This window comes from Equus caballus, chromosome 7 (assembly GCF_041296265.1).
Source record: "Equus caballus isolate H_3958 breed thoroughbred chromosome 7, TB-T2T, whole genome shotgun sequence".
NCBI lineage: Eukaryota > Metazoa > Chordata > Mammalia > Perissodactyla > Equidae > Equus > Equus caballus.
In genome coordinates, this window is record NC_091690.1 from 47,495,994 (window position 1) to 47,519,285 (window position 23,292).

Here is a 23,292-nt window from a genome sequence, read left to right on the forward strand (position 1 = left end):
TCTGTTTACCAACATTAATCTCCAGTAATTAGCCAATTACCAGGGGAGAAGTGTAGCCAAAACAGACTGCGGTGATTGGGGGGGGGAGGCAGCCCTTCCAAGTCTGAGCGGGGGCCCACCGCCTGGACACGAGACAGCTTTGAGGGGGGAGACACTGGGAGCCCCAACCTGCAGAGGCTGACGGCGCCCTCTGCCCCCCTCAGCATTCCTACACTGCCCGGGCCCAACTAGCCCCCAGACCCAGACCAGCAGGAGTGGGAAGCCCCAGCAGGCACAGACCACAGGACTAGCTTTTAAAACTTTATTCACTTCAAAACCTTTATCAGACACGGTTCTGTTTGGGGCTGGGGGGGGGGGGGGGGGCTGGACCTCCAGAGCAGCTCTGATGTTACCCCCTCCCCAAGCAGGACAGCCCAGGCTTCCCCCTTCCCAGCCAAGGAGATGAGGAGATGCCGGCTGGAGGCCAAGGCCAGAGTGGGGAGGGGCCTTGGGGTGCTCGCCCAGATGGAAGGCTGGGCCACTCCAATGGAGGACCCAAGTCCGGGGCTCCAGCTTCCCCTCACCCTGGAAGAGGGCGGGGGAGGTCTCGGGGGCTCTTCGGGGGATGGGAAGCAAGCAGCCGCCTCTCCATCTGGCTGCAGGGAGCTGGGACAGAGGCCAAGAGGGGCCCATCTGTCGCCTGCAGTCCTGCCAGCTCCTTCAAGTAGGCAGGGCTGCGGCGGGGGATGGGGACAGCTGTCTGGCCCGGGTCTTCTCAGGCCAAGATGCGAATGGGGGCCACTTTAGGAGGGTGGGAAGTTGGGGTGGTTTTTTTTAAAGTTTTTGATTTTTCTTCCACTTCTTAAATAAACATGAATATATATATATTTTTTTCTGTTATAAAACTTCCGTGGAGTTGAGGGGTGGGGGGGCAGTGGGCAGCCCGGCCTCCCGGCATCACTCGTCATCAAAGTTCTGACTCAGGAGGAAGTTAGCAGCCAAGTTCTCGTTTTTCTCACAGGCGAAGTAGGCCTGGATCACCAGGCCCTCGGGGAAGCCCAGGGCCTTCAACTGCAGGGAGAGGGGCAGGCGTGAGCGGGCCAGGCCTGCCCCCAGCGGGACCACCCACAGCCAAGCCTCTTACCCTCTCTATAGCTTCCTTCTCCTGCGGCGTCACCTGGATGTAGTTCATCTGGGGGGCCTCCTCGCCTATGGCGCCCACCTCGCCCTCCACATCGGAGATGTCTGCCAGCTCTCCAGGAGGCTCATTTAGCATCTGGATGAACTGCTCCTGATGCCGGCTGATTTGCTGTGGGAGACAGACGGGAAGGGATGGTGACCCACATGCCTTGTCCTCCCTTCCCAGGCCCCTATCACAGCCCTTGCTTTTTCAAAATTCACCCAGCACATATTTAGAGTGCTTGTTCTAGCCAAACAGCAACACAGCAGTGGACATGGGCCCTGTCCTGCTGGAGCTGATGTTCCAGAGTGGGGAGATGGGCCCCATGCAAATAAATGGACAATTATTTACAACATAAATACTGCGCCTGGCATACAGTACGGCAGACCTTGGGCTAGGAAAAACACTGCAGGCCAGGAGGGAGCAGTCTGTGACCTGCCAGATGGGGAGGGAATTTCCTCCAGGAAGCACAAACAGCAAGTGCAAAGGCCCGGGGTGGGGATGCATTTGGCAAATCCCAGAAACACAAGACCCTTGTGGCAAAACACAGTAAAAAAGGAAGGGAAGAAGGAAGAAGCAGAAGATGAGATCAGAGAGGAGGCAGGGACCAGACTCGCTTTCTTCTAGTGCTTTCTAGTGCAATGGAACATCACAATAGTAATGTAAATACAGAAAGACATATACCTTTCAAAAAGGTTAACTCATCTGGGTATCGCATATGTAAGGGTGCTGATACAACTCTAATTTTATGTACGTCTCACAATTTTCACATCAAGGAAAAAAAGTGCTTTTTCAGGAATCTGGCTCCATGTGCGGAATGGACCCTGGGGCTGAGCAGAAGCAGAGGCCTGGGTGGTAGCTGCCAGGGAACCGGGTGGGAGAGGAGGTGGACTGCAAGGCTGGGCTGAGTGAGATGGGCTGGAAGCAGATCAGACAGGACAGGTGATGGACAACCCTAGCCGGCCCCCAGGGCCTGGGGCTCAACCAACCCCAGGCCGGTCCACGTGGGGATGGGGAAGGCTGGGAGAAGGGTCTGTTCTGAAGTCTTTGACATCTAGAAAGCACTTTGACAAAGGCATAAAGTCAGCCACAGGTGAGTGTGGCATCCAGAGGTCCAGGCTGGTTACACAGACTTGAGGAGCACCACAGACTGAAGGCCCAAGACAACGTGCAGGAAGGACCGAGTACAGATGGTGAACAGAGAGGTACGCAGCCTAGGCCCTCCAACATCCGGAGGGGTGAGCAGGAGGAGCCAGCACCAGAGCCAGGGAAGTGGGAGGAGAAGCAGTGGACAACAGGTACCAGGCCAGGAGAGGCAGGCCTTCATGGAGGACCCAGAGGACCCTGGCACAAGTGGGGATACCGTCCCTCTGCCTAGGACCCTTCAGGGGCAGGATGGAGCCTTGCTGAGCACGGTGGTCCCAGAGTCAACAGGGGCCCAGCGGTCCTGGGGGCTACCCTGCAACCCCATAGACATTTATGAAGCCCCAGCTGCATGTGAAGCCAAGCCAGAGCCACAAGACCCAAAAGGAAGAGCACCGAGCCAAGAAACTGGAGACACACACGCTCCACCAGCTGCCAGGCTGCTCCAAGCCTCTGGCGTCTTCCTCCGTGGGGGCAATGATGACAGCCCTCACACCTCCCTGGGTGGTTGGCAGGGTTACGAGACTGGGCAGGCCATCAGGCCACAGGGAGCAGCAGGAGCTATTTCCAAATATAGGGAAACTCCTACATCCCATGACAGGCCAGGTTTGCTCTCTGGGGCTGTGGTACCCAGAGGGGAGGGGAGACGGCGCCTGCACTGGCTCCGCCCCCAGGGCCGCACCTGCAAAAGCTGAGGGTTCTCCTGGCCCAGCTGCTGGAGCAGGGCCGGCAGCAGTGCTGGGTTCTGCTGAATCACCTGCCGCATGTTCTGGAACTGGGGCTGGTCCCGCAGGAACTCTAGAGGGTTCTCTCCTGCTGGCAAGAGGAAGGTGCGTGGTCAGACACCACAGTGGACACCCAGAAGCAAACGCAAAGACCCAGGGGTGAGCCAACGATGAGCGTGGCATCGAGGGGCAGGAGGAGTCAGATGTCTTGACAGCAGACACTCCCCCACACGCACCCCCTAGTCCACTCACCTGCTTCTGTAGTCGGCTGCTCGGACACCTGGCTCTCCTGGACAGAACCATGTTCTGGCTCGGGACTCCCAGGAATTCCCTGTTGGGGATCCTATTTAGTTCCAATGCACAGACTGTCCACTGCCTCCCTCCTACATGCTCAGCCCTGGCACAAGACAGGTGAGGCCTGGGCCCCGGCCTCCCCAGGCCCACCCCACTGCTTACATGCAGGCTCCCGCAGGAAGACTTTCCTGGCTGGAACCACGACCCAAAGGCTTTTGGGGGCACCCTGACCACGTGTCAGGGCACTGGAGCCCATGAACTCCATGGAGGCCTCCCCGGGAGGTAGCAGCCCCCTCACCGTGAGCAGATACTCCACGGCTCGGTGTGGGTTGTTGTAGCTGGCTCTCAGGGCGGCCACAACCCGCTCTCGCTCATAGCCCATGGACATGATCTCCGTCAGCATCGTCTCATACTCAGATCCAGTCACTATGGAAGGAGCAGCAAGGCCTGGGTTACCAAGGAGAGGCAATTACAGCTCCCAGGCCCTCCCGCACTCACACAAGGCCCAGCTAATGGCTGGGGCACCCAGTCGCTCTGCCCGGGGGACCCCCCACCCACCTAGCGTGGAGGCCGCGTCTTCCTCTCGCCCGCTGCTACCTGAAGAGGGAACAGAGCTGCAAATTCAAGAAAGAGAAATCGGACCCTGGCTCCTGGCGGCCTGCCCTCCCCCCAGGTGCGTGGGGTCACGTATGTGGGCGCTGGAATGTGCTGGGAGGACAGGCCCAAGCTGGGACTGCTGTTCCTTGCCTTACCCTGACACGGATTCTGGGGACGTCGCGGGGATTGATTCCTCCGACGGACTCTTGTCCTCTCTGGGGGCAGGCGGAGGATGGGACATGCCTGAGGCAGGGGCCGGAGGAAAGGTGGTGGAGGACTCCGGGGCAGCAGTGGGTGAGGTCTCTGGGGGCACTGCGCTGCTTGGACTCGTTTTCGCCTGTGACACCCAGAAAAAGAGCAGACATCAGTACCCCTATCTAGTCCCCACAGCCCGCCCCGTCCCGGCCCCGCCTGCTCACGGCTAATCTCTGCCGGGCACACACGGCTCTCTGCCAGCTCCTCAGCTAATCCACCCACCCCTCCAACCAGCACACTGCACCCACCTTGGTCACCATGACGACCACAAAGTTCTTCTCATCGATACGATAGTCCCTGATGGGGACGTCGTCACTCAAGATCTTGCCAGCATAGATGAGCTTCTGTCCAGCCACGGGGAAGGCATCGCGCCCCTTCTCAGCTTCTATCTTTTCCTTTAGCACTTTCACCTGGGGGGGATGGGTACAATCAGCCACTGCAAACCCCAAGAGACTCTCTTCCGTTCTAGTGTGGAGGGGAGAGGCTGCAGGCCCTGAGGGCAGAGAGGCTAAACTTCAGTCAAGCAAGCCAGAGGCGAGTTTGTTCATTCATCCCACCACTCAGCAGGGTGTGTACTGAACACCCGTCATGTGCCAGGGGCTGTTTCGGGCACTGAGGGACACAGCTGGGAACAGAACTTCACACAAGTCCCCGCTCTCACAGAGGTGCCACTAATGTGGGAAGAAGAAAACAAACACACATTTCAGATAGTGTAAAGTAGGAGTCAAAGTAAAACAAAACAAAGGGGAGCTGGGTTTCCTCATTCCACGCTGCTGACAGTGGTCAGTGTTTACCAAGAGCATCCTAAGGTGATGGTGCTGTTGTAAGTGTACACATGTCACAGTTTCAAAGCCTCATAACAACTGTACGAAATAAATGTCACCAGCTTTATTTTACAATATGAGAAAACGGAAGCATAGAGAGGTTAGCTACCTCGCTGAAAATCAAACGCTTGGGCTGGTCAAAAAAATCTGAGTCTGTTTCCTTTTCTACCAAAAGCGGACTTCAATGTCTCCCTCAGGAGATAGTTGCGCAGAAAGTGGCAAGGACACAGCTAGACACTCGCTATGCTTGTGAGATCCTAAGTCTCTTTCCAGCTAAGAAGGCAGCGTCATGTTCTGACCACGGGCAGAACGCGATCTGAATCCCAGCTCTGCCATTACTCGCTGTCTGCGCCTGGGGCAACACGTTCCTGAAATCCTAGATTTCCACGTCTGTAAGACAAGGGCAGGCAAAGGCCCCAAACGACAAGCCTGTTTCATGGATTTACTAAGATTACAACACCACAACGATCTGCGACTGGAAAAAGAACAAACGGCCAGCAAACACGGACCACTGAAACTCAGACGGTTTACTGTCATCATCGTCGTCGCTGCTGTCACCGCCCAACACCCCCTGGCCACTCCTCCCAGATCCGGCCACCAGCGTCCAGAGGAGACGCCTGCAAAGCTGGGAGCGCAGAGCCCCCGTCTGGAGAGCGCAGCCCGGCCGGGAACCCGAGCCGGCGGCTCCTGCGGCCCGCGAGGACGCTGACATTGGAGCCGGGTCCTGGCGGACGCCCCGGGGGTGGGGCCTCGCCCGGAGAGCGGGCCCCGAGCACCGCCCAAGTGGAGGCGCCAGGGGCCGGGCTGGGCACCACTGGGGGCTCCAGGAGACTCGGGCAGGGTGGGAGGCTGGGCAGGGCCCGGCCCAGCCCGCGCCGACCTCCTCGCCCCTCCCGTCGGGATCCCAGCCTCCCCCCCCCCCCCCACCCCCGGCACCCGTCGCTCCCGCCCCGGGGCTCCGGCCCGGCTCGCACCGTCTCGTCAGGCTCCATGCGGATCTTGAAGGTCTGCTGCTGCAACGTTTTGAGCGTGATGGTGACGGCCATGGCGGGGCCCGAGCGACGCGGCGGCCCCGGGATCCTCACACAACATGCAACTCACGCCGCCGCCATCTTAGCGCCCAGCCGCGCCGCGCGCCGACCGCTTCCGGGGCAGGCGGTGCGCGCGCCGACCACCAGAGCACGTGACCTGCGCGCGCCCCCCTTGGCCTTCGTGGGCATGCGCACGAGAGTGCCCTCGGGCCAGGCATGCGCAGACTAAACTCAGCTCCGCGGGACGGGCGGGGGCTTTTCGCTCAGTGCGCACACTCATCATGTGGCTTCCTGCGAGTGACGCCATGCCCGTTAGCGGTGACGTCATGCATCTACAAAATGGCTCCGATGTCCCCGCTTTCACGCTCTTATGAGTTTCAGTTCTTTGTGGATGACGTTGAACAAAATTCTTCACATGCTCGCTCTAGATATTTGCACTTCTTCCATAAAACATTTGTTCATGTTTTTCTGCTTCCAAGTGAGTTTTATTCGGGTGTGGCCACCCCTACGGGACCCGTGTCAAGCACTCAGTGGAAATTCTAAAAAACACGTTTGGCCGTGGAAGCGGGGACATGGGGCCATTTGGTGGCCTCACGCATTGCTGAGGGAAAGCCGGATTCGGGGGATGAACCTACCGTTCTAGTTCCTGGGTCTCCCACCTCTCTGCTGCTCCTTCCCTGTCCACCTTGTTCACCCCGCTATCCTCACTATGACCCCCGAAGTACTTAAGGAAGACGTTAATTTTCAAGGCCTCCCGGCGTTGCACACAGAGCTCTCTGCAACTTGCCCTGGGCACACCAGCCCCAGAGGTTCCCGGACCGGGGGCTGGGTCCCAGGCCAGGAGAGGAGCTTGGAGCAGGCCCAGCGCGGGAGGAAGGTACTGAAGGTTGGTAGCCAAAGCTGAAGATGGTGCTCTGGGGGGATGGGGTGGCAGCGAGCACGGGCTTGCTTCCCAGTTAGTGGGTGGAAACCCCCCTCCTCCCCTATATCCCACACTGACCATTACCTGCCTCCAAACCTCTCAGTTTCCATCCAAGCTGGGCACCAGACCGTCACCTGACACCTCCCCCATTGCCCAACTGTAACCAGGTCCTGCTGCTCCCTTCGCTGCAAGCCCTGGGCACAGAAGCTGCCAACAGGCCAGGCTCAGTGGAGGGCTTCTCACCTCTCCTGCAACAGGGACATCAGCTCCCACCCACCCAGCCAGGGGACTTCAGGCGCAGCTTTGTGGACCCTAGGCCAGCCTCAGGGGACCAGACACCCCCTCAGCCATCTCTGCACCCTACCTCCGGGCCACCTTTCCCTTCCAGAGGGTCAGATCCCAACTTGGCCACTGAAGATCGTGGGCAAGCTATATACCATCTCTGAGCCCATTTCCTTGATTATAAAAGTAATTAGTAGTTTTTACCAATTGTATTAAGAAAATATTTAAAATTGCACAGTTGCTCTACACAGTCTTGCTAACAGCTAAGAAGTACTTGTGGTTCAGAGTCTGGACCTCAGTTTCCTCATGAAACTGAGCTGGCAGGAGAACCACAACTCATCAGTTTGGTGCAAGGACTCAATGAGTTAATACGCGGAATATCTGTAAATGGCACTTATAAAGTGACTTCTCCCACTGGTTTGGGGTTTTAGGGGTAAACAAGGGCCCCTCTAACCTTATGGGACTTTGAGCCAACTTTAGTGGCTGCAAAGTGAGTCTTACTCAAGAGTCACCTCCCCCAGAAGGAGACACAGGAGGAAGACACAAAACTTAATTTAATAGAAATTTTGTTTGCAGTTCTTACATTCTCAGTGAGTGGAGCTGGAACCCGCTGCCCCACCCAGAAGTGGCCCAGTCCTGGGGGCAGGGGAGGAAGGGGGGGGTCAGAGCTCAGGCCCTAGGAGCCCCATTCTTGCTCAGTGCTGGGGGGCTGGCGATGCCACCTCTTCTCCTGCCCCCTCTGGGATCCAGGACAGAGAGAGATGGAATCTCACGCCTGGGGCTTCTCCTCCACACCCCTCTGCCCCCAAATTCGAGGGGAACTAAGGGATCTGGGGATGGAAGAAGACAGAGGAAGATAAAGGTGTTAATCAAGAAAGATGCAAGCCCCCAGGTGAGGCCTGAAGGAGAATCAGATACACAACACCAGTACAAAAGAAAAAAAAAAAAAGGGAGGGGAAGGAACAAAACCAAAATCCACCCCAAATCGGAACCCGCCTGGAAAAAAAAATCAAAGTTCTCCAGTCTCATAGAGACATTATTTGGCGCGGCCGGCTCTGTGGCAGGAGCGCTCAGGCCTCAGTCCAGCCCTGGCAGCGGCGGCAGCGCGGCCCCTACAGCTCATCCTTGGCCTGGCCAGCGGCATCTTCCTCCTCGTCCTCCTCATCCTCCTCGTCCTCCTCCTTGTCGTCCTCGTCGTCCTTGTCGGCCTCCTCCTCCTCCTTGCGCTTCTTGTCTTCCTCCTCCTCCTTTAGCCTCTGCTCCTCGTCCTGCTTGTCCTTCATCTGCTTTTCCGCCGCCTGCATGCAGACCACACACTCAGGGCCTGGCCCCCGCCTGCCAGCCCTGCCCACCCCTAGGCCTAGGCCCAGACGCTGGTCCCACCTTTGTGACACCCCACGTCTCGTTGCCGAACTCCTCGGCGTACGCCTCGTCGTTGGTGATGAGGAAGTTGTCAAAGATGGTGCCAGACTTGACCTGTGGGAAAAGGGGGATGGAGGGATGGGTGGTCAGAGGGGGCACTCGATGGCCCTGGCCTTGGCCACGTTCCCATAACCACTCCACAATGCTGCCATCTAACTTTGCGGCTAAGAAACAGATTGCCTGGGTTCAAACCCCTGGTCTGCCATCTCCTGCCTATACGACCTGGGGCTGATGACTTCTCTGCACCTCAGTTTCTGCCTCTGTGAGATGGGGCCTCAGCCTTATTCAGGTATTGCTCCAGTTCCTACTATGTGCCAGCACCCTTCTAGGCACAGAAAGTGTATCCGTAAATAAGAAACCAACCTGTAGTTCCTGGGAAGCTAATTATCTAACCACTTTCTAGGTTGCTGGGGGCAGTTAATGAGTTGGTTTGCATAAAGGTACTAGGGGAAGTACCTGGCGTATAAATAGAAACTCAAAGTGGGTGCCATAAGAACTCCACAGAGACAGAGCAAGAAATTCTTCAAAAAAAAGCACCACTTTGGGGTCAGACCTGCCTGGGGTTCAATGCTATCCCTGTCCCTTTCCTCCTGGGTGACCCTGAACACTTGAGGTCTCCTGAATCCTGCTCTTCCCTTTGGGCCTCACCTGCCAGAGATCCAGGCCCAGCACGGCGAAGTTTTCATAGGCGTAGATGTTGCCATCTGGGGAGTACTCGGGGTTGTCGATCTCTGGGTGGATCCACGTGCCCTTGTAATCGGGGTTGTCGATCTGCCGGGGCTTCCACTCACCCTGCAGAGGGAGATGGGAACCAGAGGGTGAGTGGAGATCAGCACGCTCCCCCCACCCCCGGGCGACCCCGCCCTGCTCAGAGCCCCAGGCTCACCTTGTACTCTGGGTTCTGAATCACCGGTGGTTCCCACTCTCCGTCCATCTCTTCGTCCCAGTCCTCGGGCTTCTTAGCATCGGGGTCGGGGATGTGCTCAGGCTTGTCCCAATCCTGAGGGTACACGAGAAGGTCCGAGTCAGCCCAGCTCTCCTCCACACCCTCCAGGGTGAGGGGCCCCTGCCTAAGCACCAACCTCAGGCTTGGAGTCTGTGGGGTCGTCGATCTTGGCCCGCTCGTCCCAGTCTTCGGGCTTTGCAGCATTGGGATCCTTGATCTTCTTGGGAGGCAGGAAGTCCCAATCATCCTCCAAGGAGCCCGACTCCACCTGGCTGTTGTCAATCTTCACCTCGTAGGTGTTATCCGGACGCACAATCAGCGTGTACAGGTGTGTGAACTCATCGTCCTGAAGAGGGCAGGAGGTGAGTGGCCCCGCCCACCAGGCTGGCCTCTGAGCCTCCCCTGGCAGCCCTTTGTCACCACCCCCAGGCTCACCTTGCAACGGATGTCCTTGTTGATCAGCACGTTCTTGCCCTTGTAGTTGAAGATGACATGAACCTTCTTGGTGCCAGGACCACAGATGTCCGGGCCTAGGGGAGAGGAAGGTCCAGTTAAAGCTGGAGGTTGCCCCCCACTGTGAGCGCCCCCACCCTCTTTACAAGAGGAAGACTTGGTTCTTAAACTCAGGTCTGTAGGGGCTTCAAAAACAGGATTCACACCTTGAGTGTCTCTAAGGGGCTGTTAGTGGAGCCTGAAAAAACAAACCAGTGCTCCGGAACTCAATATCCTCAGTTGTATAACCGGGAAATACCTACACAAGATCTCCCTAGCAGACAGTCTTACACCAACTTTAACAATGCAATAAATGGCTGCTAACAGTGACCACCCCCTCGACTTCCCCTCCAAAGAAAAGCTTGACTATTTATGTATTTTCCGTGCTCTCAAGACCACCTTTCACAGCTACAAGGAACTCATAGGGTCTCAGTGTCTCTCTAACTAATCAGAGGTCAGCGCCAGGGCAGGGCCCCTCACCAAACATGATGTTGTATTCTGAGTCTCCATGCATGTCGGTCTGGTCCAAACTATCTGGAAAGAGCTTCACATAGCCGCCCCCACAGTCGATGTTCTGCTCGTGTTTCACTGTGAACTGCACCACCAGCGTCTGGCCCTTGTTGCTGAAAGGCTCAAATCTGGCCGACAGGGCGTAAAAGCGGGCATCCTGGCTGGTCTGCAGCCCTAGCAGAAGACGGCAGGGAGCTCAGGGCTCGGCCCCAACCCCCCAGAACCCTAAGGATCGGAGATACCCAGGACTCCCCCGTTCTTCCGCCTCCCCTGCTCCTTGGGATACCCAAGCTGTGTGGTGGGTGATTACGGCTTCCTCCAGGAAGTCCTGCTGGATCTGAGCACCCAGCCCCAGGCTCTTACCTTTATCTTTCTCCTGGTCACCGTAAAACTTGCCGGAACTGAGGATGAATTTGCCGAAATCTGACTTGTGTTTGGATTCGATCCAGCGCTCGGCCCACCCGTCTAGGGGATCAGAAGGGCACGTCAGTACGGCTGATCCCTCCCACCAAACATCTCCCAGGAGCCACAACTGCCGGGGGCAGGCGAGTCCCCCCTCCGACGGCCCCCGCCCCAACCTCTAGTCTCACACCTGCAGTGGCTTAAGAGATCCTCGGGCGAACCCTTAAGTCCCGCCGCGGGAGGCTGCTGCACCCTCCACGCTCCCCAGGGACGCACAAGGAAGGACAGCCTGCGGCTCTAGTCCCCGGGGGCCACCATGTTGGCCCTCTGAGCAATAATTACAGGCGATAACGCAGATCTGGGCAGGGGGGCTGAAGAGTCACCGGCGCGGCCTCGAGGCGAGACTAGACGTTTACCTCCATCCAGAAACTGCTCCTTAAAGTAGATGGCGGGTTCGGCGGCGACCAGGCCCAGAAGGCCGAGCAGGAGCGGCGCGGGTAGCAGCATGGCGGGCCGAGGGGGCGGCGGCGCGCGGGCCCTTTAAGTCGCTTCCCTGGTGGCAGCTCTGCAGTAGGGGCGTACGCCGCCGCCGGCCGCGCGGTTTTATACCCGACCGCCCCTCAGAGCAACCTGGCCCGACCCCCTTGGCCCGCCCCCAGCCTTATCATTGGTCTATTGACCTGGCCCTGCCTTCCCATTGGGCCCTTGTCAGCTCAGCAGGTTAGGCTGTGCCTCGGAACGCTGGGTTCCCAGATGGCCGATTTCTATTGGCCGCACCACTGGCCAATGAGGGTCGACCACGCGTTGTGGGGGACGCCCCCCGGTGGGGTGGGGAGCCTCGAGCCCCCCCAGGCTAGGTCATGTGACCAGACCTCGGCCCAACCCCGCCCTCTGCCGCGAGCGCGGGGTTTCTGGGCGTTTAAAGAACCCGCGCGAGCGCAGGTGCCGCCGTGCAGGACCAGGACCCTGCCCCGGCCTCGTTCGTTCCCGTCCCCTCTAAGGGGAGGGGTGGGCAAGATCTTCCTAGCCTTCTTCTACCCTGGATTTGGGGAAACCCCCCATCCGGCTCTGTCGCTCTTCTTTCTCTCTCCTCGCCCCAGGATGGGGCAGAGGGCACCAGAGCTCAGGCGGCGCAGCCTTGCAGGCCAAGCTCTCTCCTCGGTGCAGCCCGTGCGGCCCCTGATGCCCTGTCAGACTGTTGCTGTGTGACCTGGGGCAGGTCGCTTAGCCTCTCTGAAGTCATAGGAGCTCCTGGGAGGCCAGCAGGAGCGACCGTGGCCAGCTGATGCCCGGCAGAAATGCTTTCAAAGTTTTTAGGGATGTCCTGGGACAGAGGGAAGGAAGCCCAGAAGGCTCGAAGATGTGACTATAGACTGTGGCTCTTAGGGTGGGGGTAGGGTTATTCCTCTGGTTGCAGCCTCTCCTTGACCCCCCACCTCCCTCAGGCGGTAAATGAAGGGGTCGCTGCGTTGTGGTCTCCCACAAACGGCCTGGCTTTTGCAACTAAACGGCTAAAGATGAGAGGTCAGGGAGTTCCGCTGGGAAGGAAAAAAAGAGACAGATGGTGAGGAAGATAAGGTCCAAGGGCGTTAGGCAGGACCCCTGCAGGTGGAGTCTTATTCTGACCGACAGTGACTGACACCAGCTCCCTGCCCCCGGGCTGCAGGAAGGAGGAAGGAGGGCTGGGTTTCCCAAACTCTGAGCAAACAGGCCCTGGACCTGGAAACGTGGGAGTAGACTGCGGGCAGGAGGAAGGTGGGTGAAGCCTGGCAAAAGGCTGGGGAGGGGTGCTTCCCTGTTAGCAGTGGGGACTGACTCCGAAAAGGGAGGAATGAGGAGTCTTGGAGAAGTTGGGGTTCTGCCTCTTCCCCCAGGCCAACCTGTCCCCCCTCAGGAGGAGCCCCAAGTCTGGGGTGGCCACTCCAGACCCGCCAGTGACCCTCCCACCTGCCCTCCCTTGTGTCATGGACAAATGGGTTTGGCGCTTCCTGCCTGCAGAAGCCCCGCACCTGCCCTGTTCCCCTCGGTGGACCCCAGTGTCTCTTGCAGTATTTGGCAAAGAACAGACTTAAAACTTCCTTGGCATGTGACGGGAAGAGAGAAGGGAGGATTCTGCAGGAATTAAATAAACGAACATGGGGACAGTGCTCTGAGACCAAGAAGGGACTTTGAGGGATGACTCTTGAATTTCTACTGGGTTCTCACTGTAGGATCCGGAGGGGGAATGTTAGTAAGCCCATTTTCCAGGTTCAGGTGGCAGCTGTAACGGTTAGATGCTTAGACGTTGTTCTAACCATACTACTGCTCAGAATACTGCCTGACACGCAGTCCACACTCAATTTAGTATTAGCAAATACTGCCTACATGTATGGACACTATTTCACTTAATTCTCCCAATAACTCGGGCTCCTATCATCTCCATCCAGGTGAGGAAGCTGAGACACAGAAAGATTAAGTGATTTGGCACATGTGACCATTGACCTTCTGAAATGGGGCTGGTCTGAATTGAGATGTGCTGTCAGTGTAAAATACACATCAGGCTTTGAAGACTAAGTATGAAAAAAGAGTGCAAAATATTTCATTCATAATTTTTTTTGAGGAAGATCAGCCTTGAGCTAACATTCACTGCCAATCCTCCTCTTTTTGCTGAGGAAGGCTGGCCTTGAGCTCACATCCGTGCCCATCTTCCTCTACTTTATATATCGGATGCCTGCCACAGCATGGCTTGATAAGGGGTGCGTAGGTCTGCGCCCAGAATCCGAACCAGTGAACCCCAGGCTGCCCAAGTGGGGTGCGCGAACATAACTGCTATGCCACCAGCAGGCCCCTCATTTGTAATTTTATATTCAGTGTTGAAATGATAATTTGGACATATTAGTATCAGTAAATTGTTCAAATTAATTTCACCCATTTTGTTTTTAAGCTTGCTACTAGAAACTGTAAAATTGCATTTGTGTCTTGCATTGTATTCTGTAGGACAGCACTGATCTAGACTATGCATTATTGTCTGGTGTTGATCTTTTCAGAGCATGGGGCAGGTGACAGGGCAGGATCTGAGGTGTTTGTAATTTTTTTTTTTTTTGAGGAAGATTAACCCTGAGCTAACTACTGCCAGTCCTCCTCTTTTTGCTGAGGAAGACTGGCCCTGAGCTCATATCCATGCCCATCTTCCTCTACTTTATATGCGGGACGCCTACCACAGCATGGCGTGCCAAGCGGTGCCATGTCCGCACCCGGGATCCAAACTGGCGAACCACGGGCCACCCAGAACGTGGGAACTTAACCACCGTACCACTGGGCTGGCCCCTGAGGTGTTTATAATTTTTGACACCAACTCCTTGTAGAACATTGGGGAAGTCATATCCCCCTCCAAGCCTCAGTTTTCACATCTGGAAATGGGAATTATATGAGTATCTACATCATAAAGTTTAGGGGAAACTGAGTAACACACCTGAAGCACTCAGCCCTGGGCTGGGCACACAGGTGGGTGTCCACACAGCCTGGCTGTGACCCTCACTATAATGATGAGGTGAGTCCTTCTCCCCTCTGTAAATGGGGATGGCCCTATCCAGCCTCCCCTTGAAAATGTAAAAGTTGTTGACACCAGGGGCTGGCCCCGTGGCCAAGTGGTTAAGTTCGGGCGCTCCACTGCAGGCGGCCCAGTGTTTCATTGGTTAGAATCCTGGGCACGGACATGGCACTGCTCATCAAACCATGCTGAGGCAGTGTCCCACATGCCATAACTAGAAGGACCCACAACGAAGAATATACAACTGTGTACTGAGGGGCTTTGGGGAGAAAAAGGAAAAAAATAAAATTAAAAAAAAAAGTTCTTGACATCAGCAGAATGACTTATCTCTGGAGCCCACCACCCACAGCCCTCTCAGAGGGCAAGAGAGCATCCCACAGAGTGGAGGGCTCCCGAGGGAGAGGGAGAATTGCAAAGTCACACAGCCACTGCAGGTGGGACTGGATGAAGCTTAAAACAACGCTGCGATTCCCTGCCTGAGGTCATCAATTTGACCTCTGTGGTCAACCAGACCCCAATAGTCCAGCTAGGCTGTAAGGTGAGGACTGAGTCCCTTCCATCCTTTGAGGTTCAATCGCCGCACTCAAGATGGCGACGCCCTGAACCACAGCGTGCCGCACTCAAGATGGCGGCACACGCTCCCGGCGCCGGTTCCGGTTCCGGCTGTTCCGGCGCCGGCCGCGACACACCGAGTGCGCCGGGGGCAGCCATGGCGGACGGTCCGGTGGCGGACGTGCTGCTGCGGCGGCTGGAGGCGGCCGATGGCGGCCTGGACAGCGCGGAGCTGGCGGCCGAGCTGGGCGTGGAGCACCAGGCCGTGGTGGGCGCCGTGAAGAGCCTGCAGGCGCTGGGCGAGGTGAGCCGGCCCGCGTTTGTACCTGGGGGGTTGTATGTGCGTCCAGCCCAGGGTGCGCGGGCGAGGAGTCGGGAACGGGTGAGGGCTCGGGTGCACGGACCTTCCTCCTGCAGTAAACGTCCACGGAGGCACGATCGGCTCTGGGGGCGGGGATACGATGGTGAGCAAGGAAGACGTAGTCGCAGCCCTCACGGGGGTTGCGGTCTGATGGAGGAGACACTCAAGTGACCAGAGCGGTGGAGAAGGCACAGGGAACCCAGAGGTGACAGCCGACCCAGCCTTGGGGATAAGGGAGAGCGTCCCAGAAGAGATGACGGCTGAGTCGGGTCTCTGCATTGAGGAGGAAAGCCATGGCACTTTAGGGATCAGTGGAGGTGGGGAGGACACGTGGTGAGACCAGCAGAGTCAGAACTTGGAAGGCTTGTAGGTCTTGATCTCTAAGGGGTAGTTGGGAGCCATGGCGGAAGCTGGAGCCAGTGAGATGTGTGTGCTGCCTACATCCCTCTTTGGAAGGATTGGCAGGGGCAGGGCTGGAGTGGAGGAGAGGAGGGCAGAGGCTGGCACAACCCCAAACTAGAGAGCATGGTGTCTCACTTTAGGGAGGCGGTTGGAATGCAGAAGGGATTCCAAAGAGGCAGTGAAATGAGATTCTTGGCAAGGCAGGGCCAGCACAGAAGAAGCCCAGCCTTCTGACTCGGACAAGTGAAGGGTAATGGGGATGCTGAGAGGCCCGTGGGCTTCCCAGGAGGCTGGGTCCATGAGGCCAGGACTCAGAAAACAGATCTGGGCTATGTATTCGTCAGGCTCACATTGTGTGTGCCACTCTGGCCTCAGCTTGATTTGTCACCCAATCCTTGCCATAGCTCTAGATGATGGTGCTGTCATTATCCCCGTTCTGCAGAGGTGGCACCTTCCAAGCACTGGTCAGTAACTTGATCGGTGTGCTGGAAGGGACAGGCAAAGCTGAATTTGAAATTAGGCGCTCAGGCTGCAGAGCCCAAGCTAGCAGTGTAGAGAAAGGAGTGAAGCTACAGCGTGTGGGGTGACAGAGCCTTGATAGATGTGACGTGGACGTTTGGACAGGTTCTGAGGGTTAAATGGTGGCAGTTTAATGTGGTTCAGGCTAATGATGAGGACAGTGATAAGAATAAAAATAATAATAATAGCGGGAGTTGGAATTTGTGTGGCATTTGCTACATGCTAACCACTCCACATTTTTTTTATGTCGTGATTCAGTTGTTCCTCAGAACAGTCCTGTATGGTAGAACCCACCACACCCTTCTCATGCATGAGAAATTTGCTCAGGGAGGTTAAGCAGCTCTCTGAAGGTCACACAGCAAGTGAGGAGCAGAGATGGGATTTCAGATGAGGGGGGAGCTAGGACCTGTGGGCCCCACCCAGCCTTACCCCTCTCTGTGTGACCTGAATCCATCCTCATCATGGCGCCTCAGGTTCCTGTGTGTAAGGTGGAGCTCCCGGGCCCTTCTGTGACACTGAGATGCAGACACGGAAACGCGGAGGCAGATCACTTGACCTGAGACCTTAATCTTTCCCAGGTCCAAAAGTGATAGAAAGAATTTGTCCTCCGCCAGGTAACCCCCTTAGTACTTTGCCTCATCCTGGGACGCGTAAGCCATCTTTCGCATTGTCTCCACGTCACAGAAGGGAAACTGAGGCTCAGCCAGGCGAGATCACTTGGCTGAGAAGTGGTGTCACCGCGATGTGAAGCTGGCTTCAGGGGCTGTGCAGCCCCAGTGCTGTGGTGACGGGGTGCCTGGCTCTGAAGCCTGTCCCCCCATTTCCCTGCAGATCATCGAGGCTGAGCTGCGCTCCACCAAGCGCTGGGAGCTCACTGCCGAGGGCGAGGAGATTGCCCGGGAGGGCAGCCATGAGGCCCGGGTGTTTCGCAGCGTCCCCCCGGAGGGCCTGGCCCAGAGCGAGCTCATGGTAGGGACCTGGGGGCTAGGGCCGAGGGAGGTGACCGAGTGAGGGCAACGCTCGTGCCCCGCTCACTGCAGGCTTGCTCCCCCAGCGACTGCCCAGCGGCAAGGTGGGCTTCAGCAAGGCCATGTCCAACAAGTGGATCCGCGTGGACAAGAGCGCGGCCGACGGGCCCCGGGTGTTCCGAGTGGTGAGTCCCTGCAGGCGGCAGGGCTGGCAGGGGGTGGGCAGGGGGAGTCCCGGCCCTCACGGCCCCTCCCACCCATCGTGGCGACAGGTGGACAGCATGGAGGATGACGTGCAGCGGCGGCTCCAGCTGGTCCGGGGTGGGCAGGCCGAGAAGCTGGCTGAGAAGGAGAGGAGCGAGCTCAGGAAGAGGAAGCTGCTGACTGAAGTGTGAGCGGGCGCGGCCCTGGGCAGGGGAGCGGATGGGAGCCCTTCCACCCTCATTGGGCCACGGTGCTGCCAGGCGCCCCCCCCCCACTTCTGTGGTTATCAGGCACGTGTGCTGGGCTCCTGCCACCTCAGGGCCTTTGCCCGTGCTGTGCCTTCTGCTGAGAACGGTCTTCTGGTTGGTCTTCAAGGCGGGCTCTGGCGTTGAACCTTTGCTCATAGGTCACCTTAAAGAGCCCACCCTGATGCCCTCTTCTCTCTTCACGTTCCACAGAAGCCCTCCCTCCTGTTTATGTCCTTCACGGTGCCGGGACCTGGACAGCCCACAGTCCTGCTCTCACAGGGCTGACGCCCCCCTTGAGCAGACACCCAGTAGTGTAGCAGTTATGAGAACACAGACTGGAGCCAGGCTGCCCGAATCAAGTCCCAGCTCTGTCACTTAGAGCTGTGTGACCTTGGCCAAGTCACCAGGCCTCGGTTTCCACATCTGTAAAATGGCCCCTTTTCACAAAATTGTGGGGTGACTTCCGTGGAACAGAACCTGGCACAGAATAAATCCTCTAAACTTTACTTATTATTCCCAGTTGCACACTTAGTGCCTTGCACCGGCCCTCATGTCCTCAATAACTGTTTGTTGAACGAATAAGTGAATGAACACGGGGAGCCAAATAAGAGGGTTTTACATGATGACACGTGTCAGCAGGAAAATAAAGCAGAGTGACTTGGTGGGTGGGGTTGGAGTCAGCAGCAGATGAGCGATTGAGGGAAACCTCATGGAGGAGGCGACAGTGGTGTCCCTTCCCCTCCTCTGGCCACAGGACCCTGAAGACCTACTGGGTGAGCAAAGGCAGTGCCTTCAGCACCAGCGTCTCCAAGCAGGAGGCGGAGCTGAGCCCCGAGATGATCTCCAGGTATGAGGGTGCTCGGGGGGCAGGGGTCAGTGGGCCGGGGTGGGGAGGGGTCAGCCCTAGCAGGCCATGGACCTGCCTCCCCCACAGCGGCTCCTGGCGGGACCGGCCCTTCAAGCCCTACAACTTCTCGGCGCGCGGCGTCCTCCCTGACAGCGGCCACCTGCACCCGCTGCTCAAGGTCCGCACCCAGTTCCGGCAGATCTTCCTGGAGATGGGGTGAGCGAGAGCCCCGGGGGGTGCTGGCCCAGCTCCGGGGCACAGCAGGGCAGTCAGGCCGCTCTCCCGCCAGGTTCACCGAGATGCCGACCGACAACTTCATCGAGAGCTCCTTCTGGAACTTCGACGCGCTCTTCCAGCCGCAGCAGCACCCGGCGCGTGACCAGCACGACACCTTCTTCCTGCAGGGTGGGTGAGCCTCGCCATGCCACAGAGGGGCGAGGCCTGGCCAGAGCGTTTTGGGGTGGCGTGCCGTTTTACAGAATAAACCCCATCCTCCTCAGCGTGGCCAGCAAGGCCTGTGCGAGCCACTCCTGTCAAGCTCTGGGGTCTCCTCCCGCCTCCCCTCCTGCCCACCTCAGGGCCTTTGCCCATGCTGTGCCTTCTGCCAAGAACCGTCTTCTCTGGATCTTCATGGCAGGCTCTCGGAGCAAACCCCCCCCCCCCGACGTGTCACCTTAGAGAGGCCACCATGACATGCCTTTGTCCCCTGAGTTCTAAAAGCCCCTCGCCCTTAGTCTTCGGTCTTGGTTCCTGTTTCTTTTTTTCTTTCACAGTCCTTAATACTGCCTGAAATTGCGTGAGTGTCCACACTGGTCATCTCCCCACCAGGAGGGCAGGCGAGGCCATTGGCTGCCCCTTAGCCCGCTGGGAGCAGCATCACTGCCATCACCATCGTCATGGCACCCGAAACACTGAGCACCCACTGTGTGCCAGTCGCTGTTCCAGTCTTCCTGCTGACTATACGAAGCAGCACTGTTAGCCCCTTAAACAAATGAGGAACTGGGGCGCAGAGAGGGAACATTGCTTCCCCACGGTCACACAGCTTATAAATGGTGGAGGTGGGATTCGATGCCAGCCTTTTCAGGCGTACTAAAGTTGTGTTTCTGGAAAGGGAGCTTAAGAATTTGCACACTCGTAAAACAAATGGTCACTGAACCCCTTCTGTGTGCCAAGGTCTCTGTTAAACCCCTGAGGGTCACAGCCAGAATGAGACAGAAGTCTTTGTCCTGGTGAGACAGATGGGTGTTATGTCCTGAGCAAGCTGTGCACTGGGGCAGGTGGCAGTAAATGCAGTGGGGAAAACTGGCGTGGGGGAGGGGAACTTAAAATCAAGTCTTTGCTTAAGCAGAGACCAAAGGAGGTGAGGGAGGGAGCTGTATCTGGGAAGGAAAGTTCCAGGTAGCGAGAGTGGCCAGTGCAAAGGCCCTGAGGCTGGAATGTGCCTGGCGTGCTCACAGATTAGCTGGAGGCCTGTGACAGGAGGGAGTGGTCAAGGAGGAGTGGAAGGAGACGGGACAGCATACAGGGCCTTGTGCGCCACAGGGAGGATGGTGGCTTTTTCTCCGAGTGAGATGGGAGCCATGGAAGGTTTTGGGCAGAGGGGGGATGTGACTGACTCTGGTGTTCCCAGGCGCCCTCTGGCGGCTGCAGTGAGCGCAGGGGCAGGAGCTGCGCTGGCGCTGTCTGTCCTCTGCAGTGGCTGTCTGGGAAACGCTCGACTGACCAGACAATGCTCTTTCCTGCCCAGATCCAGCCGAGGCCCTGCAGCTCCCAATGGACTACGTCCACCGCGTCAAGCGGACCCACTCTCAGGGCGGCTATGGCTCGCAGGGGTGAGGCAGGGCCAGGGCTCGGGGGGTCGGGGGAAGGAGTAGGGCTCTGAAGGCCCTGGCATGGACCTCCCCAACTGCCCCTGCAGGTACAAGTACACCTGGAAGCTGGACGAGGCCCGGAAAAACCTCCTGCGCACGCACACCACGGCGGCCAGTGCCCGTGCCCTCTACCGCCTGGCCCGGAAGGTGCGGCATGGCCCGGGGGGTGGGGGGTGCGGGGGTGCCCACTGCCCTCTTACCCACACCCTGCCTGGCCGGCCTCTCACCCCCAGAAGCCCTTCACGCCCATCAAGTACTTCTCCATCGACCGCGTGTTCCGCAACGAGACCCTGGACGCCACGCACTTGGCGGAGTTCCACCAGATCGAGGGCGTGGTGGCTGACCACGGCCTCACCCTGGGCCACCTCATGGGCGTCCTGCGGGAGTTCTTCACCAAGCTGGGTGAGTGGGCTGCCAGGGCCAGGGCTGGGGCGGCCGGGGGAAATGCCTTGGTCACCAGCCCCATCCTCGCCAGGTATCACGCAGCTGCGCTTCAAGCCTGCCTACAACCCCTACACGGAGCCCAGCATGGAGGTGTTCAGCTACCACCAAGGTCAGGGCGGCCCGTCCCGGTCCTGGGGTGGGGGGAGGGAGGCCTCGGGCTGCCTCGTGCCCCCGCAGCGCCCCCAAGTCCGCTGCAAGGCTGGCGCTCAGCCGTCGCCCCTCCCGCCCGCAGGCCTGAAGAAGTGGGTGGAGGTTGGGAACTCCGGGCTCTTCCGCCCAGAGATGCTGCTGCCCATGGGGCTCCCCGAGAACGTGTCCGTCATCGCCTGGGGCCTCTCCCTGGAGCGGTGAGTGCTCGAGCCACCTAGGGGGGCCACCTGCCAGGCGTGGGGCCTGCGGATGTCAGTCGGCCACTCAGCTGACAGGCAGACCCCTCGTGAGCACTGCCATGCGCTCTTCCTGTGCGGTGAGCGCAGCAGCCCCGCCCCACCTCCGTGAAGCCAGGCCCTAGGGGAGTGAGGAGGAGGATCAGGAGCAGGGAAATAGGTGGATTCAATCAAGAAAGCCTCGAGGGAATCTGAAGGCAGCTGGGGCTCCAGAGAAAACAGGGAGCACCAAGGAGAGGCGCTTGTCAGGGAAGGCCTGTTGGAAGAGGTGGCGTCTGGGCAAAGACTGGGAGTGGGCGAAGGGGTGAGCCGTGAGGATATCTGGGAACGGCCTTCCAGGCAGAGAGAACCGCCAGTGCCAAGGCCCTGAGGCTGGAGCGTGCCTGCTGCTGTGGAGAACAGTAAGGAGGCCAGTGTGGCTGGAGGGAGGGAGGGAGCAAAGGGGGAGAGCAGGAGGAGATGAGGGTGGAGAGGTGACGGAGCAGGTTGTGCAGGGCCTTGTGGGCCTGGGGAGGACTTGGGCCTTCACTCTGAGGAAGGTGGGAGCTCTCAGAGGTTCTCATCAGAGGCGACCATGACCTGACCTGGTGCTAAACCATGCATCTTATCCTCCAAGCCCCACGATGATCAAATATGGCATCAACAACATCCGGGAGCTGGTGGGCCACAAGGTGAACCTGCAGATGGTGTACGACAGCCCCCTGTGCCGCCTGGACGCCGAACCGGGGCCCCCGCAGACACAGGAGGCTGCGTGACATGGGCCACCCTGGACAGGCCACCCTCCCAAAGCCCGTGCTGCCCAGCTCGTCTGCATCCCTGCCAGTGACCCCATGTATTTATGAGGCCTCTGTGAGGCCATCCCCCACCCCTGGCATCTCCTCTTCCCCACCCGCCCCAGGGTCCCAGGGGCAGGGGAGCGGGTAGCAGGTGTGTGTGGTCGTCCACCTAGGAGGACGGGCCCTGGGAGCCCTGCGGGCCGGCCGCTGCCTAATAAAGTGGGCACTTGCCCTCATCTGGTGCCCTCCTTTAGGGGTGGAGGGGTGCTGGGGCCCGGGTACGAGGGGTGCTGGCTTGGGGTCTTGGATCCTCAGGAGCTCCTGGCCAGCCTGAGCCAGATCCCCTGGGGAAGACTAGCTCCATCGTGCATTTCCTGGTCCCCTGCTGGTGCCAGGCCCTCTTCCAGGTGACCAGAACAGAACTCCCTACCCCTGTGGAAGGGGCATTTGGGAGGGGGAGGCCAGGGCGGGTGTCAGGGCCCCGTGAACCAGGATTCCCCCTAACTGGTGGCAGCCAGGTGTGGGTGGGGGGCAAGCTAAGCTTTTAAAAGCTGCCTTTTTTCCCCCCAAAAGAGCAGATTTAGGTTCACAGCAAAATTGAGCAGAAGGTACAGAGATTGCCCATATATCCCCTGCTCCTCCATGCATAGCCTCTCCTACCATCAACATCCCCACCAGAGTAGGATGTTTGTTACCAAGGATTAACCCTCCTGGACATGTCATGATCCCACAGAGGCCGGAGCTGACGTGAGGGCTCCCTCTTGGTGGTGTCTGTTCTGTGGGTTTGGACAAATGTGTAATGACACGTGTCCACCGTTATAATACCATCTGGAGTATTTCATGCCCTCAAAGTCCTCTGTGCCCTGTCTATTCATCCCTCCTTCCTCCCCCTAAAAAGCTGCTCCTGTAAAAAAAATTCCCGTAAGGATTTCACGTGAGCCCAGAACGCAGGGCTGAGGTGGACAAAGCTCCGGGAACCCGCTATCCACATTGAACAGTGAGCGGGGTCTCGCACCTGTTTCTGCGGGAATATTTTGAAGCAGCCTGGCCGCCATATCACTCACCGCATGTCTCCAGGGGTGTTTTGGGACTGTGGACAGCTTCTCACTCAGCGGTGGCGCGCAGCACGGTCCGTAGGCTCTGCTGCTCCCAGCGCCTGTGGGGACCGATCTCCCGAGGGC

The 23,292-nt window shown here is 58.2% G+C and overlaps 3 protein-coding genes across 5 annotated transcripts; 1 reads left to right on the forward strand and 2 right to left on the reverse strand.

Annotated features, from left to right (window-relative positions):
* Positions 1-287: 287 nt before the first annotated feature.
* RAD23A (RAD23 homolog A, nucleotide excision repair protein) lies at positions 288-6,311 on the reverse strand. Of its 2 annotated transcripts, none has more exons than XM_023645293.2 (9): positions 5,972-6,311; positions 4,422-4,583; positions 4,074-4,255; positions 3,880-3,935; positions 3,620-3,747; positions 3,280-3,358; positions 2,985-3,115; positions 1,124-1,288; positions 288-1,050 (listed from the first exon to the last, which is right to left on the reverse strand). In XM_023645293.2, the coding sequence occupies exons 1-9, from the start codon at positions 6,041-6,043 to the stop codon at positions 937-939; spliced, it is 1,089 nt and encodes a 362-aa protein (XP_023501061.1). In that variant the 5' UTR covers positions 6,044-6,311; the 3' UTR covers positions 288-936. The 2 variants fall into 2 exon arrangements, with proteins under 2 accessions (XP_023501061.1, XP_023501060.1); XM_023645292.2 differs by having other exon boundaries at positions 2,985-3,118; positions 5,972-6,309.
* A 1,457-nt stretch (positions 6,312-7,768) lies between these two features.
* CALR (calreticulin) lies at positions 7,769-12,185 on the reverse strand. Its single transcript, XM_001504882.5, has 9 exons — positions 11,421-12,185; positions 10,966-11,067; positions 10,573-10,776; positions 10,036-10,130; positions 9,737-9,946; positions 9,541-9,654; positions 9,303-9,446; positions 8,616-8,708; positions 7,769-8,530 (listed from the first exon to the last, which is right to left on the reverse strand). The coding sequence occupies exons 1-9, from the start codon at positions 11,509-11,511 to the stop codon at positions 8,345-8,347; spliced, it is 1,239 nt and encodes a 412-aa protein (XP_001504932.1). The 5' UTR covers positions 11,512-12,185; the 3' UTR covers positions 7,769-8,344.
* Positions 12,186-15,199: 3,014 nt separating this feature from the next.
* FARSA (phenylalanyl-tRNA synthetase subunit alpha) lies at positions 15,200-22,347 on the forward strand. 2 transcript variants are annotated; one of them, XM_005611847.4, is made up of 14 exons: positions 15,204-15,389; positions 17,199-17,336; positions 17,422-17,520; positions 17,608-17,726; positions 18,542-18,634; positions 18,722-18,850; positions 18,924-19,039; positions 20,382-20,466; positions 20,553-20,652; positions 20,739-20,907; positions 20,981-21,058; positions 21,182-21,296; positions 21,675-21,736; positions 21,952-22,347. In XM_005611847.4, exons 1-13 carry the CDS (start codon positions 15,243-15,245, stop codon positions 21,703-21,705), a joined length of 1,419 nt encoding a protein of 472 aa, XP_005611904.1. In that variant the 5' UTR covers positions 15,204-15,242; the 3' UTR covers positions 21,706-21,736; positions 21,952-22,347. The 2 variants fall into 2 exon arrangements, with proteins under 2 accessions (XP_005611903.1, XP_005611904.1); XM_005611846.4 differs by lacking the exon at positions 21,675-21,736 and having other exon boundaries at positions 15,200-15,389.
* The last annotated feature ends 945 nt before the right edge of the window (positions 22,348-23,292 follow it).